Source organism: Pteropus alecto, unplaced genomic scaffold, assembly GCF_000325575.1.
Source record: "Pteropus alecto unplaced genomic scaffold, ASM32557v1 scaffold98, whole genome shotgun sequence".
In the NCBI taxonomy this organism is placed as follows: Eukaryota; Metazoa; Chordata; class Mammalia; order Chiroptera; family Pteropodidae; genus Pteropus; species Pteropus alecto.
The window spans coordinates 9,174,915-9,188,786 of NW_006443570.1; the positions used below are offsets into that span (position 1 = coordinate 9,174,915).

The 13,872-nt window shown below is 39.5% G+C and overlaps 1 protein-coding gene across 1 annotated transcript; it reads right to left on the minus strand.

The window, feature by feature from the left end:
- Nucleotides 1-11,752: 11,752 nt before the first annotated feature.
- Nucleotides 11,753-12,157, minus strand: TMEM100 (transmembrane protein 100). Its single transcript, XM_006924854.1, has one exon. The coding sequence runs from the start codon at nucleotides 12,155-12,157 to the stop codon at nucleotides 11,753-11,755; it is 405 nt and encodes a 134-aa protein (XP_006924916.1).
- Nucleotides 12,158-13,872: the final 1,715 nt, after the last annotated feature.

The window sequence follows — 13,872 nt, forward strand, 5'->3', positions numbered from 1 at the left end:
CTGTACTATTTAACTTTGCTAACTAACCTACATCCAAGTCATAAACCTTTAAAAAATTAGTCTTTTAAATCATCTGTTGCATGTTGTCTGGAACTTACTCCCAAACAACCTGGTGGGAAATGGGAGTTGTTGGGGTGGGGTGGGTGGTAGGGTACCATGAACCAAAAGGCGACAATTATTAAAGCTGGGTGAAGGGTCCCTGGGGGTCATTATACCATTCTCTCTTGTTTTAGTATGTGTTTGAAATTTTTCTTATTAACATTTTTTTTTTTTTTACTATTTGATCTTCAAATTCGGCCTCCACCTGATTCTGCTGTGGTGAACTTTTCTGTTTTAGAAGATAAGAATCACTTAGTTGGGTCATCTGCTTCCTCAGCCTTTCTCATTAACCCAGCTTGTGTCATCTTCTCTCCTTGGCCTAGCTTGGTAGAGCAGGGGTCTATCTGCTTGGTGAAACTCCAGTACTATCCACAGGGTGACCCAAGAATCTTGGGCCTTGCCAGCCTGAAGGCTCAGACTCCTTTCGTAACCATTTAAAAATATGCCAAGGTAGCGGGAGTTCCAAGTGGGGTTTTATTTTCACTGGGGACTTCAAATACTGCCGCTGGGCTGCAAATAGAAGCTAGGTGGCTTGTTTGCAAAAGTTGCTATGTTCTTTTTCTCTTCCCTCATTCCTTCTCTTTCTCTCTCTCTCTCTCTCTCTCTCGGTCTTTTTAATTGAAAACATCTGAGATCTTACTTCCACAGGTCTCTCTCTCTCTCTCTCTCTCTCTCTCTCCTTTTTCTTCTATTGCAAAAGCATCTATTGGTGGGCAGTTACCAATTGGAGGATACAAGAACTCTCTGGTGTTACATATGTCCAGGACATCAATAGACAAAGCTGTTTAGGCTGCTATGAATGATACAGTAGGTCAGCACCCTCTGTGTCCCCTTTTGGGAGACTTTATATTGTTGGTGTGGGAAGAATATACACTTTAACTCCAAATGGAAAACCCTGTATGAAAAGGTAACCCTTAAGTAGTGCTTCACAGGTGTTCCGACACCAGCAAATCAAACAGGGCATTTCTTTAAATCATACAAGAAGACAGACTTGCCATCTGATCCATAACAGAGTTTGTCCCACACAAACCATATCCAAAATACGATTCCGCTCGGTGGGCAGTTCCCTACAACATCAGTCACACGCAGGTGTCCCTTGAAAACTGCTGTCAGGAACTTCCCCTGAGATGTTGCCTTTCTCTGCAGCTTGTCTGATTCTGTGAGGCCAAGGAGACTCCTTGAACACCCAAGAAAGGCAAAGTGAAAAAAAAAAAAATAGCAGTCCAACTGGTTAGAACCCTGGACTATGGAGGAAGATGGCCAAAGAGGCTGGATTTTACAACTGCCAATCACCCCTCTCATCTTGCACAGGAAAGACATTTCTTTAATCCACCTGTTCAATTATTTATCATGCTATGTGTTTCCTCTTAATTGTCACTCAGGCAAAGACTTTATGTTGTAAGGGGACACCTTAGAATTTTTTAATGACCTTAGGCAGAGTGATTGACACTAGATCCTGGAGTCAGATGTTCCTAGTGACGCAACTTGTTCTCCCCCTAACAGAAAAGCTTCCTGCCATGATTAAGTTAGAACTGTGAAAGTGAGAAAATGTGCTGTCAGCCTTCCTCTGATGCAAGCACTTTTATCATAGAGTCTAGCTTCAGAGGAGTGAAGCAACACAAGTCTTGCCTCCAAATATGCCTTCTCTCTCCAGACTAGCCACTCTACACATAAAGGCAACCTGTCCTGGACACTTGAAATACCAATGGTCACAGTCACGCCTTTTCCAAACTTACAGTTTTTCCGGCTCTATCCCTTCTTTCTTTTCTATTTCTTTTTCTGGGTTCATACAACAGTGTGATCACAACTGGTTTATGATTGGCAGGCTGCCAGCCTCCAACCTCTCATTAACTACCCCTGTCAAGCAAAACAAGAAGCAGTCCATTCTGTATTTGAACTTGAAATGGAAAATCATCTATGTTTGCTTTTCTCGATAGAAGGCTGAAATGGAGCAAAAGTGTAATTCTATTTTTTTTGGACAAGGGCTACACTTCCCAATGAAAATGCTTGAGAACTCGAGAGCAGTGGTGTCAGATCCACTGTGACTAAACACTGGGTCATCTGTTCCTTGTTAGAACAACACAAAGGGCTTACTCAACACCCCCTATTTGGGTTCTCTCTACTACTTCTCATGGTCCCTCGGCAAAGGGGTTTGGGGGATGTGGCTGCCTCCTGAGTGAATAGTCTCAATTATTACTGATTCACTAATTTACCAGTGTTGTAACACAACTAATGCAAAGAGACCAAAACACACACAATGCCATAGCCTATGAAAATCTATGATTAACTTAGAAAGGAAGGGAGAAACTGATAGAAGGTGTGTTACACTCCCATTACTTTGACAGTCAGGACACTAATAGATATTTATTCCAAATTACTGTAAGCATTTTGTTCCCATTCTGTCCTAATACCAGAGGTACTGAAATCAGTTCAAATATATGAGGTTAATACATAGATTGGGAAGTTGACCCTTTAGGCTTTTATTGCTTTTGTAGGATTATGCCTAAACTATTGTAGCCAGACATATCTTAATGCAATCACAAAACAGTTTCTTTTTACTTCTTGAATTTCTGTTACCTGAATGTGCTTAACACATTGTATGTGCTCTGTGACTACTGGGCAAATGAGTGAGCAAGTGAATGAATGAATGAATGAATGAAAGGAGAGGAACCCCATCTCAGGAGGGAGGTGGCCCGAATCAACAATTCCCTAATATTGCTACATACCAGAATCAATTTTAGCTCTTTATTTGTAATGTCTCTCCAAGTACAACTTTATTTCTCCCTCTTGTTCTATGTCCTTTAAAGATAATTACAGTTAATTATAATAATTCAAATGCTATAGAGGAGTCTAAAAACATTGCCTTTTTTTCCCTTGAAGTAACACCCCAATGATGTTAATGCTCTTAACGATTCACTGTATGTTCTTTTATAATTTTTCTTTGCTTAAACAAGCTCGAATACCTTTCTAATTTATTTTATAAGATTGGTATTATATATATTAATTGAATATATACTAGTTGAAAACTTGCTTTTTCACATAATGTAATTCACATATCTTTCCAAATTATTAGTAGTACATCCCAATCTGCCTCATTTGTTTTATTAACTACATAGCATATGTAATATAGATACACTATAATTCTTTCAAAGGTTGTTTTTGTGTATATACGTGCAAATGGTGAAAATGCAGAAGTAAATATTCTTGTACTATTACATCTATGACTTTCAGATAAGTTTTCAGAAGTGAAAGTTGAAATATAAAGCACACACATTTAAGTTTTAATAAGATATGGCCATATTACCTGAATCCTCTCCCTTACCAATAATACTGCATTATTTAATCTTCTACTTTATTGTGAATCTATTGAGAAATAAAAAAAATACCATCGTGATTATTAATTTGCATTTCCTAGGACATATTGTTTGTTTTCATTTTTAAATGCAGATCCTGGGTCCCACTTTGAATCCACTGAACTGGAATCTCTGGAGTCAGCACCTGAGAATTCTGGTCATTATAGACCTCCTAGGTGAGTCTGATGGAGTCAACTCTTGGATAGGCCACTGAGCGAGACTGTCTCTTGATTGAGACGAAAGCTCTATTGAGATGCAAGCTTCTAATATTTTAAAACAAAGCAAAAAACCCTCAAAAGCAACAAGAGCTGGTTAGAGAAAAATGTGCATTGTATAATCATGTTATATTTTCTACATGATTTAAAACTATACACTTTATTTCAGGTGTTGATGAAAATCTCAACTTACCACCTTAACTTTTTTTAAATGTCTGTGTCCAATCAGGAAGAACAACAAAGTATTGCTATATGTATAACCAAATTCAAGACTTGTTGAAACACCTTTAGCTGTATGTCCAGGGAGCATGGAATTCCAAGGGAGGGCATTCCGTAGGAACCTACAAGGCCTGGGTTAGTGAGGCAGTGGCGAGATGGAAAGGAAAGACAGAAGACCTGGATCTGGGTGTGAGTCTGTCATATATAACCTTTCGATCACAAGCAAGCCATTTAACCTGTCAAGCCTTAGTTTCTTCATCTAACAATGATGATAGTATTTCATAGAGCTTCTGAAAAGAGTTAGTAAAGCAATGCAGGTAAGAATGCTATGTCTATATCAAAGCATCATGCAGATGTTAACCAGCCCTCTATCAGGGAGCTCAATAGTATCAGGGTGATTTATGAGATATGTAAATTTGGATATGGATACACTGAACATGACCAACTTCTGACTGAGAAAATAAAACTTTGGTATGTACGTGCATTTGGAAGGGGTATGTTCCTGCCAGATATGATCATATGCAAATTTCTCTGTCAATTCATTTTCTCTCAGTGTTTACAATTTCACTCATGAGGTAAACTGCTGTTTTTCTACTAATATCCCATTTAAACTGACTTTCTTGTGGCTTCTTTGGTTTTATTTGTCACACAAACTCACTCAAAGCATGTCAGATATCCTTCGAAATTAACTTTTAGATACTAGTGCTACCTAATATATTGGGTACCAGTCACCAACATAAAGCACTTTATTAACTCAATTGATACTATAACCCTGTGAGGTATACCATTACTATTCCTGTTTTGTTGATGAGGAAACTGAGGCATGGAGAAATTGACTTGTACAGAGACACACAGCTAGTAAGTAGTAAAGTTGAATTTCAAGTCCAAGTAGTTTGTCTCTAGAGTTCATGTCTTTAACCACAGTGCTACACTGTCTTCAGGGAAGAGAGTTATTGTTATAATGAGGAAGATGATTTTAGTTATGATAACATTTCGTATTCATGATCCCATAGTGGTCATAGATCAAAGTATTTCTGCTCGATTAGAACCTAAATATTTGATTCTCTAGTCATAAGTTTGAGCTCTATGGATATTGGAGTGACTGAGCCTCTTTGCTTGGACAGAATGTTGCAATTGATAAATCCCCTTAACAAGTTATTTCGTTCCTGCCTCACAACGATCCAGTGAGGTGAAAAGGTTAAAGGCTAGCTTTCTCCAAGACCTTTCAGTATTTACTCATGGTGTTTCCTCTGGGAATATTCCTGATTGCTCCTCTTTGCTCCCTTTACATGGCTATCTCCTATACCTGTCCTGTCAGTATCAAGTCATCACCTACAGGAAGCCTCCTTTGATTTCCCCCAAAGTGTGTTAAGTTTTTGTGCTATGCAGTTCTGTCCCACCCTGCCTCCAGTTTCAGACAGAGGCTGGCTGATATTCCAAGTCTTGTATTTTCCACAAAGGAAACTCAAAAAGGCTAAAGATGAGAGCACGGCAGAAGATGTGGCCAGGGTCCTCAGTCAGTCCCTTATTCACTAAAAGGAGCATCTCGATATTTGTAAAATGCTTCAAATATGTGGAGGTTATGATAAGAAGACCTGGCTTCCGATGGCAAATGGTTCAGTAGTCATCTATGTTTTTAGTCTGGTTTCTCAAAACTGTTGATTCACTCTAGCTCTAGCTTGGACTCATGACTCTGTGTTGCTCAGCTTCTGTTTAAGACATTTATTCAAGAATCAGGTATTGAAAGCTTACAGTGTACCAGGGAGTATAGGATAATGGTTAAGCGGCTGGGTTCCAGAGTTTGAATTCAGCTCTTATTCTACCAGCTGTGTGATCTTAATTAGTTGGCTTAATCTGTGACTCAGCTTCCTTATCTGTAAAATGAAGACAGTAATAGTACCTACTTCCCTGTTGTGAGAATCAAATGAGATCATTCACGCAAAACTCAGAGCCTAATGTTTGGAGCATAATGCTGCTGTTACCATTGTGAGCCAAACTCCCAGTCTCTAGTCTGGTTTCCTGGTTTCCAGAACACTTCCCCAAGAATTTATCTCTTGCTACTTTCCTTCTTCAAAGCCCAAATCTAAATCTTATTTTCCCACTCTAATTTCTTCTCCTATCTCTAGCCTGCTCTGCCCTATCACAGCCCAAGTTCTGGCACTGCCCCATTTCTTAAATATATTCTTTAAAAGCAAGTGTTACACCGAACGGGATGACTAAAATGAAAAATATTTTAAAAATCGATGTAGATGTAACTCATCCAGCTCTTTCTTGTAGTGCTGGTAGGAGAATGAATTCATTCAACCAGTTTTGAAAACTATCTGGCAGTAAAGCTGAACACATCCGTGTCCTTTAACCCAGGAATTCCACTCCTAGGTCTGTACTCAACAAAAACGTGTGTATATACACCAAAAATCACGTAGAAGAAATTTCACAATAGCACAATATTAGTTATTTAGTACTGAATAACAAATTACTCCAAAACTTAGCAACTTCAAACAGCAAATATTTATTATCCCACAGGTTTTGTGGGTCCAGGTATCTGTGACTGACTTAGCTGGATAAAGGGCCAATTTGCCCATCAGGCACAGTATGTGCAATGTCTAGAGCCCACAATGCTTGTCAGTATAATTTCCTTCTTGTAATAAGTGAAATACATAGTGTGTGTGTGCGTGTGTGTGTGTGTGTGTGTGTAGAAAAATCACATGAAGACAAAGGTGCTTAGAGCCCACAAAAGTCATATAATATGGCTCTGGCTATGTGATTCTAGCTGAGGGTATCTCATTGAGGTTTCAGTCAAGCTGTCAGCTGGGGACAGTCATCAGAAGAGTCCACTTCCAAGTTCACTCAGATAGATGCTGGAAGGTCTCAGATCCTCTCTGGCTGTTCATTAGAGGCTTCAGTTCCTCACCACATGGGCATCTCCATGATTTGTGTCCTCAGGATATGGCAGATGGCTTCCTCCAGAGGAAGAGGGGAGAGGGAGAGAGAGAGAAACACCAAGATTAAAGCCTCAGTTTCTTTAGAACTTAATCTCGGAAGTGACATATCATCACTTCTGCTATATTCTATTGGTCACACAAACCAGCGCTGAGATGCTGTAGGAAGGGGGTGACTACCAGGAGGCAGGGATCGCTGGGGGCCATTTGAGAGGCTGGCAACCACAAGGACTATTTTTAATAGTTAGAAACTAGGAACTATCCAAATATTTATCGACAGTAGACAGGATAAATAAATGCTGGTGTATTTATACAATGGAATTCTATACAGCAATGAGAGTGAACCATTTATAATTACATGCAACGATACAGATGTACCTTGCAAACACAATATTTCATAAAAGCAGCCAGGCACAAAGAATACATACCATATGATTCCATTTATATAAAGTTAAAAAAAAAAAAAAAAACAGGCAAAACAAGTCTATGTGTTAGAGGTGAGGATAGTGGTTCCCCCCAAAAAGATAGCTACTGAAAGTGGATTCAAGGAGGGTTTTGGAGGCCAGCAATATTTGATTTCCTCATCTGTGTGTTAGATTTACAGGTTTGTCAAATTTTTTGAGCTCTACACTTTTCTCTCTACATATTATACTTTTAAAAGAAAATTTCAAATGTAGGGGCTAGAATACCTTTATCATCTCCTTTTTCTATAGAGATATCCTGGAAATGATATCGGTTATGACTAGGCATAAATCTGGGATAACTATAATATCTGGTCAGCACACTGGCGCTGGCTCTAGGTCTCACTTGCTTTGAGACCTTGATTGAATAAGTCACTTACCCTTTCTGAACTACAGTTTGCTTCTCTGCAGAGCTGTGGACTCTTGCACTTCTAGCCTCAAAATGTGGTGGAGAATATCGGGTGACGTCAGGTACATCTGAGTAGCATTGTAACCAAGATTATGTACTAAAGTCAGAGAATAATGTAAAAATCAAATAACAAATTACCCTTGAAATTCCTTAGATAAGCCTTGTATCATTGGGATGACCTTGGAAGTTCAAAAGCCAGGGACCAGGAATTTACTTCTTTTGTTTCTCTTTAAATTTCTGCCCTGGTCTTCCTTTCTGTGGAGTGGCCTGGAACAAGATTGGCTTGAATGGCAGTGGGAGGGGGGAGGGGGGGGTGGGGTGGGGGAGGGTAAAGAGGAAGGATTTCTCACTCTCCTGATCTTTTTTGTTGTCCTTGAGGGCATCTAATGGAATTTCCACATTGTATATACTTTTACAATGACTCCAGTGTATGTGAAAGCACTGAAAATTTTAACAATATTAAGGAAATGTAAGTTATGACTCATCTGTGGAACAGGTGCTTTACCCAGATTATCTTGGGTCTAGAAAGCCTTGTGGATAATGTCAAGGTTAAAACAAGTGACTGATTAAAGTCATTTAAGTAAATCAGAGGGGTGCCTGATGCTAAATGGCATGTAGGGACAATGAGTAGAGAAAGAAGCTGAAGTCAACATTAGACATAATAAATAGCAATTTTGTAATTATGTAGTACTTCATAATTTACAAAATCATTTCTTAAAAGTTAACCTTATTTTAAAGATGAGGCTTAACTTCTCAAGATCACCTGCCTAGTTTAACAGGAGAGCTGGGATTCATAACCAGATTTTCCAAGTTCAAAACCACAGTACTTTCCAGGAGACCAGTATCTCTCTGTCTCTCTGTCTCTCTGTCTCTCTTAGGTGGGGGGTGGTACAAATTGCTAAGTTCGAGGATTTGTGACCTGGCTCTCATGGGCTTATCCTCTTGTCACTTGTACAATCTACCTGAGCTTGACCACCTTCTCTAGGCAAGACTCCCTAGGTTAACTAAGACAGTGAGGTGGGAAGAGCAGATTACCTGGATGGCTGTGGTTCTCACCTGGACAGAGACCTGCTGCACAGGATGAAGTTTAAAGTTGTTCCTGTGCATTCTGGGATGTGTGGAGTTTAGAAAAACTCCTGCTGGGATACAATAGTTTCTGATGCTCCAGGATGGGGCCAGGTTATCTTTTTAATACATATATGCTTGCATCGTACTTATGCATGCATTAAACATCTGCTTATTGCTGTATAATAAAACCATTTGTAAAGACAACTCTTGCCCAGTAAAGACTTGTGTTAAGAGATAATTGCAGTATCATAATTCAAGTCTGGGTTTGGCTAGGACTATCTTCATGCATAGGACAATCTCTTTGCAGGAGTGTGTGTATTTTAATGTGACTGAAGTCTCCCTGGACAGGGGAAGTCCTTCCCACACTTTTTAGGAGAACCCAGAAGTAGACACTGTGAAGTGGCTTAAGGAGGAGGGTAGGTGTGGACTCAGTGGGGCATCTCCTCTGAGTCCTCACATCCAGGAGAGACATTTCTGTCTCCAGATATGATCCCATGTCAGTCATTCAATTTAGGTCATTCCATGGTGTTTCTTTTGGGACTCAGGTAGCCGTATGAGGCCCCCTGGTGGCCTGAAATAATTTGCGAGTTTACTTTTCAGGCATTTCGAAGAGTAGGTATGGCTGGAGAAGTACAAGGGTAGTCAGTACTCACCTAGACCTGGTTTTACAGTAGAGGCAGGGCAGAGTAGGATGACCTATTTCGGGAGAGTTGAGAACTAAAGTGTTTTCTTTTAAGAGGTTAAAATAAAGGGACTATAATTCTGAATAAACTACTCATGTCCTGATTTTTCATTCTTCAGTTAATTTCACAAACTTATTGAGTACCTACTCTGTGCAAGACATTTTATTAGGCATCACAGGATAAAAAGAAATAAAGACGCATCATGAACTTGTAAGGAGCTTTGGAAGAGGATAAAACACTGATGCCACCAACATGGTAGAAAGCAAAAGGTACCATCAGAGCATAAAGAGCAGTTACTTTCAGATACAAGGGAAGGCCTTTAGGAAGAAGTTGCATTTAAGCTGGGGCTCTAATGAGAAGCAGGTTTTGGAAATACTGAGATGGAGAGAGAAAAGATGGAATTCTGGAGGAGAGAAAAACAGAAGAACGAAGAGACATGGAGGCAGGAAAACCGAAGCCTGATCCAGGAATGGTAAAGTCTGGTCTGGATAACTCATAAGGAGTTTTTGGGTTGGAGTGAGAGTAAAAGCTGGATACATCTGTTTGGATCAGACTGTGGAGAACCTTGAACACTTGCCTGAGAAATTTCTTCATCAATCAGTAAGGAGCTTTTGAATATCTTTGAATAGAAAAGAGTCAATTGAAAGCATAGACTCCCTCCTACAAAAATAAACACAATGCCATACTTGTATTTTGTCCAGAGGAGTGTTGATTTTCATGTACTTAAAATAATTGTGGGGTATTCTACTGTAATCAGTGACTCCAGATTTTTACAATCCTACCTTCAAAGCCAGGAGAAACGAGGCCATCAACGTATCTCCCCTTAACAAAACTACCTGAGCACGGGGAGCAGTCAGTGCCAGAGGTGTCTGCCATATTTAATTAAATTCCTTGATAGAATGCCTTTCATCGAAAGTGCTAGGCTAGGCTTTTTTGTTTGTTTGTTTTGCTTTGTTTTTCCAAGGTATAAAAAGGCTTCACACCTAACTACCTTCCTGCTCTAGATAAATGTGATCTAACCTGCATGGACCAGAAATATTTCTGGCTAGAGTTATGGGACAGAGTCCTAGCTGTGTGTGGAATAGCTTGGTGTCCACAGAATTGAAGCAATAATCTTATTTGCGTTGTATTAGAACTAACTCAGCAAAGCAGCCTGAGAATCTACACAGTGCCTGGCATATAGTTGGTGCTCAAAAATATGTTAAGCAAATAATGAATGGCTGATTCAATAACTGTGTAAAACACATTTTACAACTCAGTATACAATTCCTGACCTCAGGCACTGATTTCCTAATAGTAATGATAGAGAAATCTTTTAGAATATAGTAAACATAATTAACAATACTCTTTAGAAGTCATAAAAAAATCACATGATAAAAATTAAAATCTTCTAGTTCAGTTCGGAAGAAACAACATGCCCGTTTGAGAGAAATGTAATTGAGGACATTGCAGGTGAGGCACAGGAAGATGAGCAAAGCAGACCGCAATAAAAATAACTGCAACAGAGATACCCATTTCAGAAGTTTCAGCAGCAGTGAGTATGTATTATTCCAAAAAAAAAAAAAATGTACATTGACTTTTATATGAAAATCATCAAAAATGCTATATTGGATTCTTTTCATATTAATTTAATCCCCTCCCCATGTCATCTAGTAGCTATACCTTTTACCTTTTTTTTCACTTCTGACACATCATTATAATCACCTAAAATTATCCAATGTTAAAACATAAAAAATATTAGTTTATTCTTCAAGAAAAAGTACCACCAGTTAGGAGTTACTGAAAGTAAAAAATAAAACTGATGCCAGAGAACCAACTAATTGAAAAAAGAAATGACCATAGAATTTCATAGAAATACGCAAAGTCCAAGGCAATGTAGACTCTCGGCAGAACATTTTTATGATATAACTTCTTAGTCGTGTGGATTATTTCTTTTGGAGGCAGGTCACTGGTGTGCCAGAACTGTTTGATTATTTTCTCATTTTTTCTTGGCTACTTTCCAAGGTGAATCAAGTGTTTTCTAATGCAGCACACCTCCCATGACCCCTAAAATGTTTAATGTAGAGGAAAAAGCTGAATTTTCAGTCTTAGAAATAGCCCTTAGAGTTGTTTGTCATTAAAAAAGATACAAGTCATTCCTCACAGATGAGAACCCCCATCTACCCTCCGCCATCAATCCACCCCCGTTCCTCTAGTCTGCTCCAATGCCAAGTCTATTCTTTCCCACAACAGTTCTGGGTGAACTGGCTGACAGAGGGAGAGCTGGCTTTACAGGCCCCACATACCCCATTTGGTCTCATTTAGTCCTAAGCAAACAAGCTTCTCCGATTCACCACAAGAGCCGTCTGACTCTCCCGTCTCTTGGTTTTCTTGTTCCTCTGTCTCACCTTCCAGCACAAGGCGCTGGAGGCTAACAAAAAAAGTCCCAATGACAGAAGGACCAGGCCAAAGATGGAGATGATGGAGCCGTGGGAATTGAAGCTGTAAGCCACTGCAGTGACCACTATCCCAGCGATGAGGACCACCACCGCGAAGGGGATGATGCAGCGGTAGCAGGAGAGCTCAGCACCCCCAGTAGCAGCCATCAGCTGAATCTCAGTGACCATGGGGACCGTGGTGAACACAACTTCGCTCTTGGGGTTCTTTTCCATTGTCCCTGGCTTGGGAGACTTTGGGGTTCCAAGGATCTCTTTGACGGGCTCTTCAGTCATTCTTATAGTGCTGTTTCCTGGCTGAGTTCACAGACTAGACTTGGGGGGTTCTCATCAGGATGGAAGCTCTGGAGGAGAAGACAGGAGATATCAGTCAGTTTGATGCATCAGAGCGAGCCCCACAAGTACAGGTAAAAAGCTAAGGAAACACCACTGTGTTCTTTTCCAGGATGCACAAATGCAGGTGAAAATCAACCATGTAATCTTTTGCATTCTCCTTGCATCGGACAAAAAAACAAGATAAAGCAAATAACCATAAAGAAAGGGAAGAGATGAAAAGCGGGAAGCATTTTGCAGTTTTTAATATACCCTGGTGGTCTACAAATGTTTTACTAGACTTTCCACTTTGTCTATTGCTTTTCTTTCCTCCAAGCACAAAGAAAAGCCTCAATCTTCATCCAAAAATGACCTCAGGCAAGAGGAGACTACATTATCAACAATTCTATGCACAGTTCGTTCCTCAACTCATAGCAACTTAGACTCAGCCAATGTTTCCGGGCACGACATGCAATCTTTCCAAACTATCACCCATTCACTGCCCACCAAATCAATGTCAAGACCAGAAGCCAGCATATTAATGATGTTCTTCTACGTCAATTTGACAGTCAATAAGTCTCTACTTATTGTAATTATTAAACACAGTGTAATGTGTCTGGGACCACAGTGGGAACACAGTTCAGCAAAAATTCAGTGACAATTAGTCTAGGATTTGTGGATCTAAAATGTGGCAAATCCTCCAATCCATTTGAAAAGAATGGAAAGAGAAAAATTAAGAAAAAAATTTAACAACTTTGTAGGATATAATTGTATGCTTTTTACATTAAAGAAAGATAAGATCAACTAGTAATTTGCTGTCAATTCACACATTTTTTCTTAAACTCAACCAGTATTTTGATATTATGTGTACTATAACATGTTGAAAAAATAATCATGCTAGATTTTCAGTAAAGTTTTACAAGTTCATTTGTCCCCATGCCCTTGTGTTAAAAGATTTGTTGCAATGTACCTTTCTAAATATTTTGAACCTGAACATTCCTGGACAAAATCTGAGACTGCCCATCAAAAGCATCTGGTTGGAATGCTGTCTGTCTATGAGAAATCAGTGAAAATTTTTGTCTGTAACTCAGACATGTTAAGTCATTCACCTTTGTCCTGGAGAAGGAATCTAGCAGCTAAAGAGTTGAGCAACTGTAGTTACTGGAAGAGTTTAAAGGAAGATACTTAAGGCTATTTCAATGAGATTAATACTTTGAACATAATAAGCATCCACTGAAAACAAATTCAGCCCAAATCAAACCTCACAAGTTCTCTCCTGCCCTGGGAGGTCGAAATATCACTCCGGGTTCAATGAAGTCACATATTAGAGCTGCCTATTTGCATGTAATTTCTAGGCACCAAATTAATCACTGCTGTCCAGTGATACCCTAAATACTGGGTAAGCCAGTAAAAGGATATTTGAGATTATGTCTGAAAGGAAAAATCTTCACCCCAAAGCTGAGACTTCATCTGAACGTGAACTTCTATCCCCAAACTACTTACGTACCTCACAGAGAAGCAATCCATTACCAGGGAAACCACGCGGCTTGGAAGGGAAGAAACTGCAGAGTTTCAGCTTCCACTGGTCAGCTTCTGGGAAAAGAGCCTGTAACAGCACGTCTGTCAATAAAATGACAGGACAGGAATCTTCTCTGGGGAAAAGAAAAGATACAAAAATG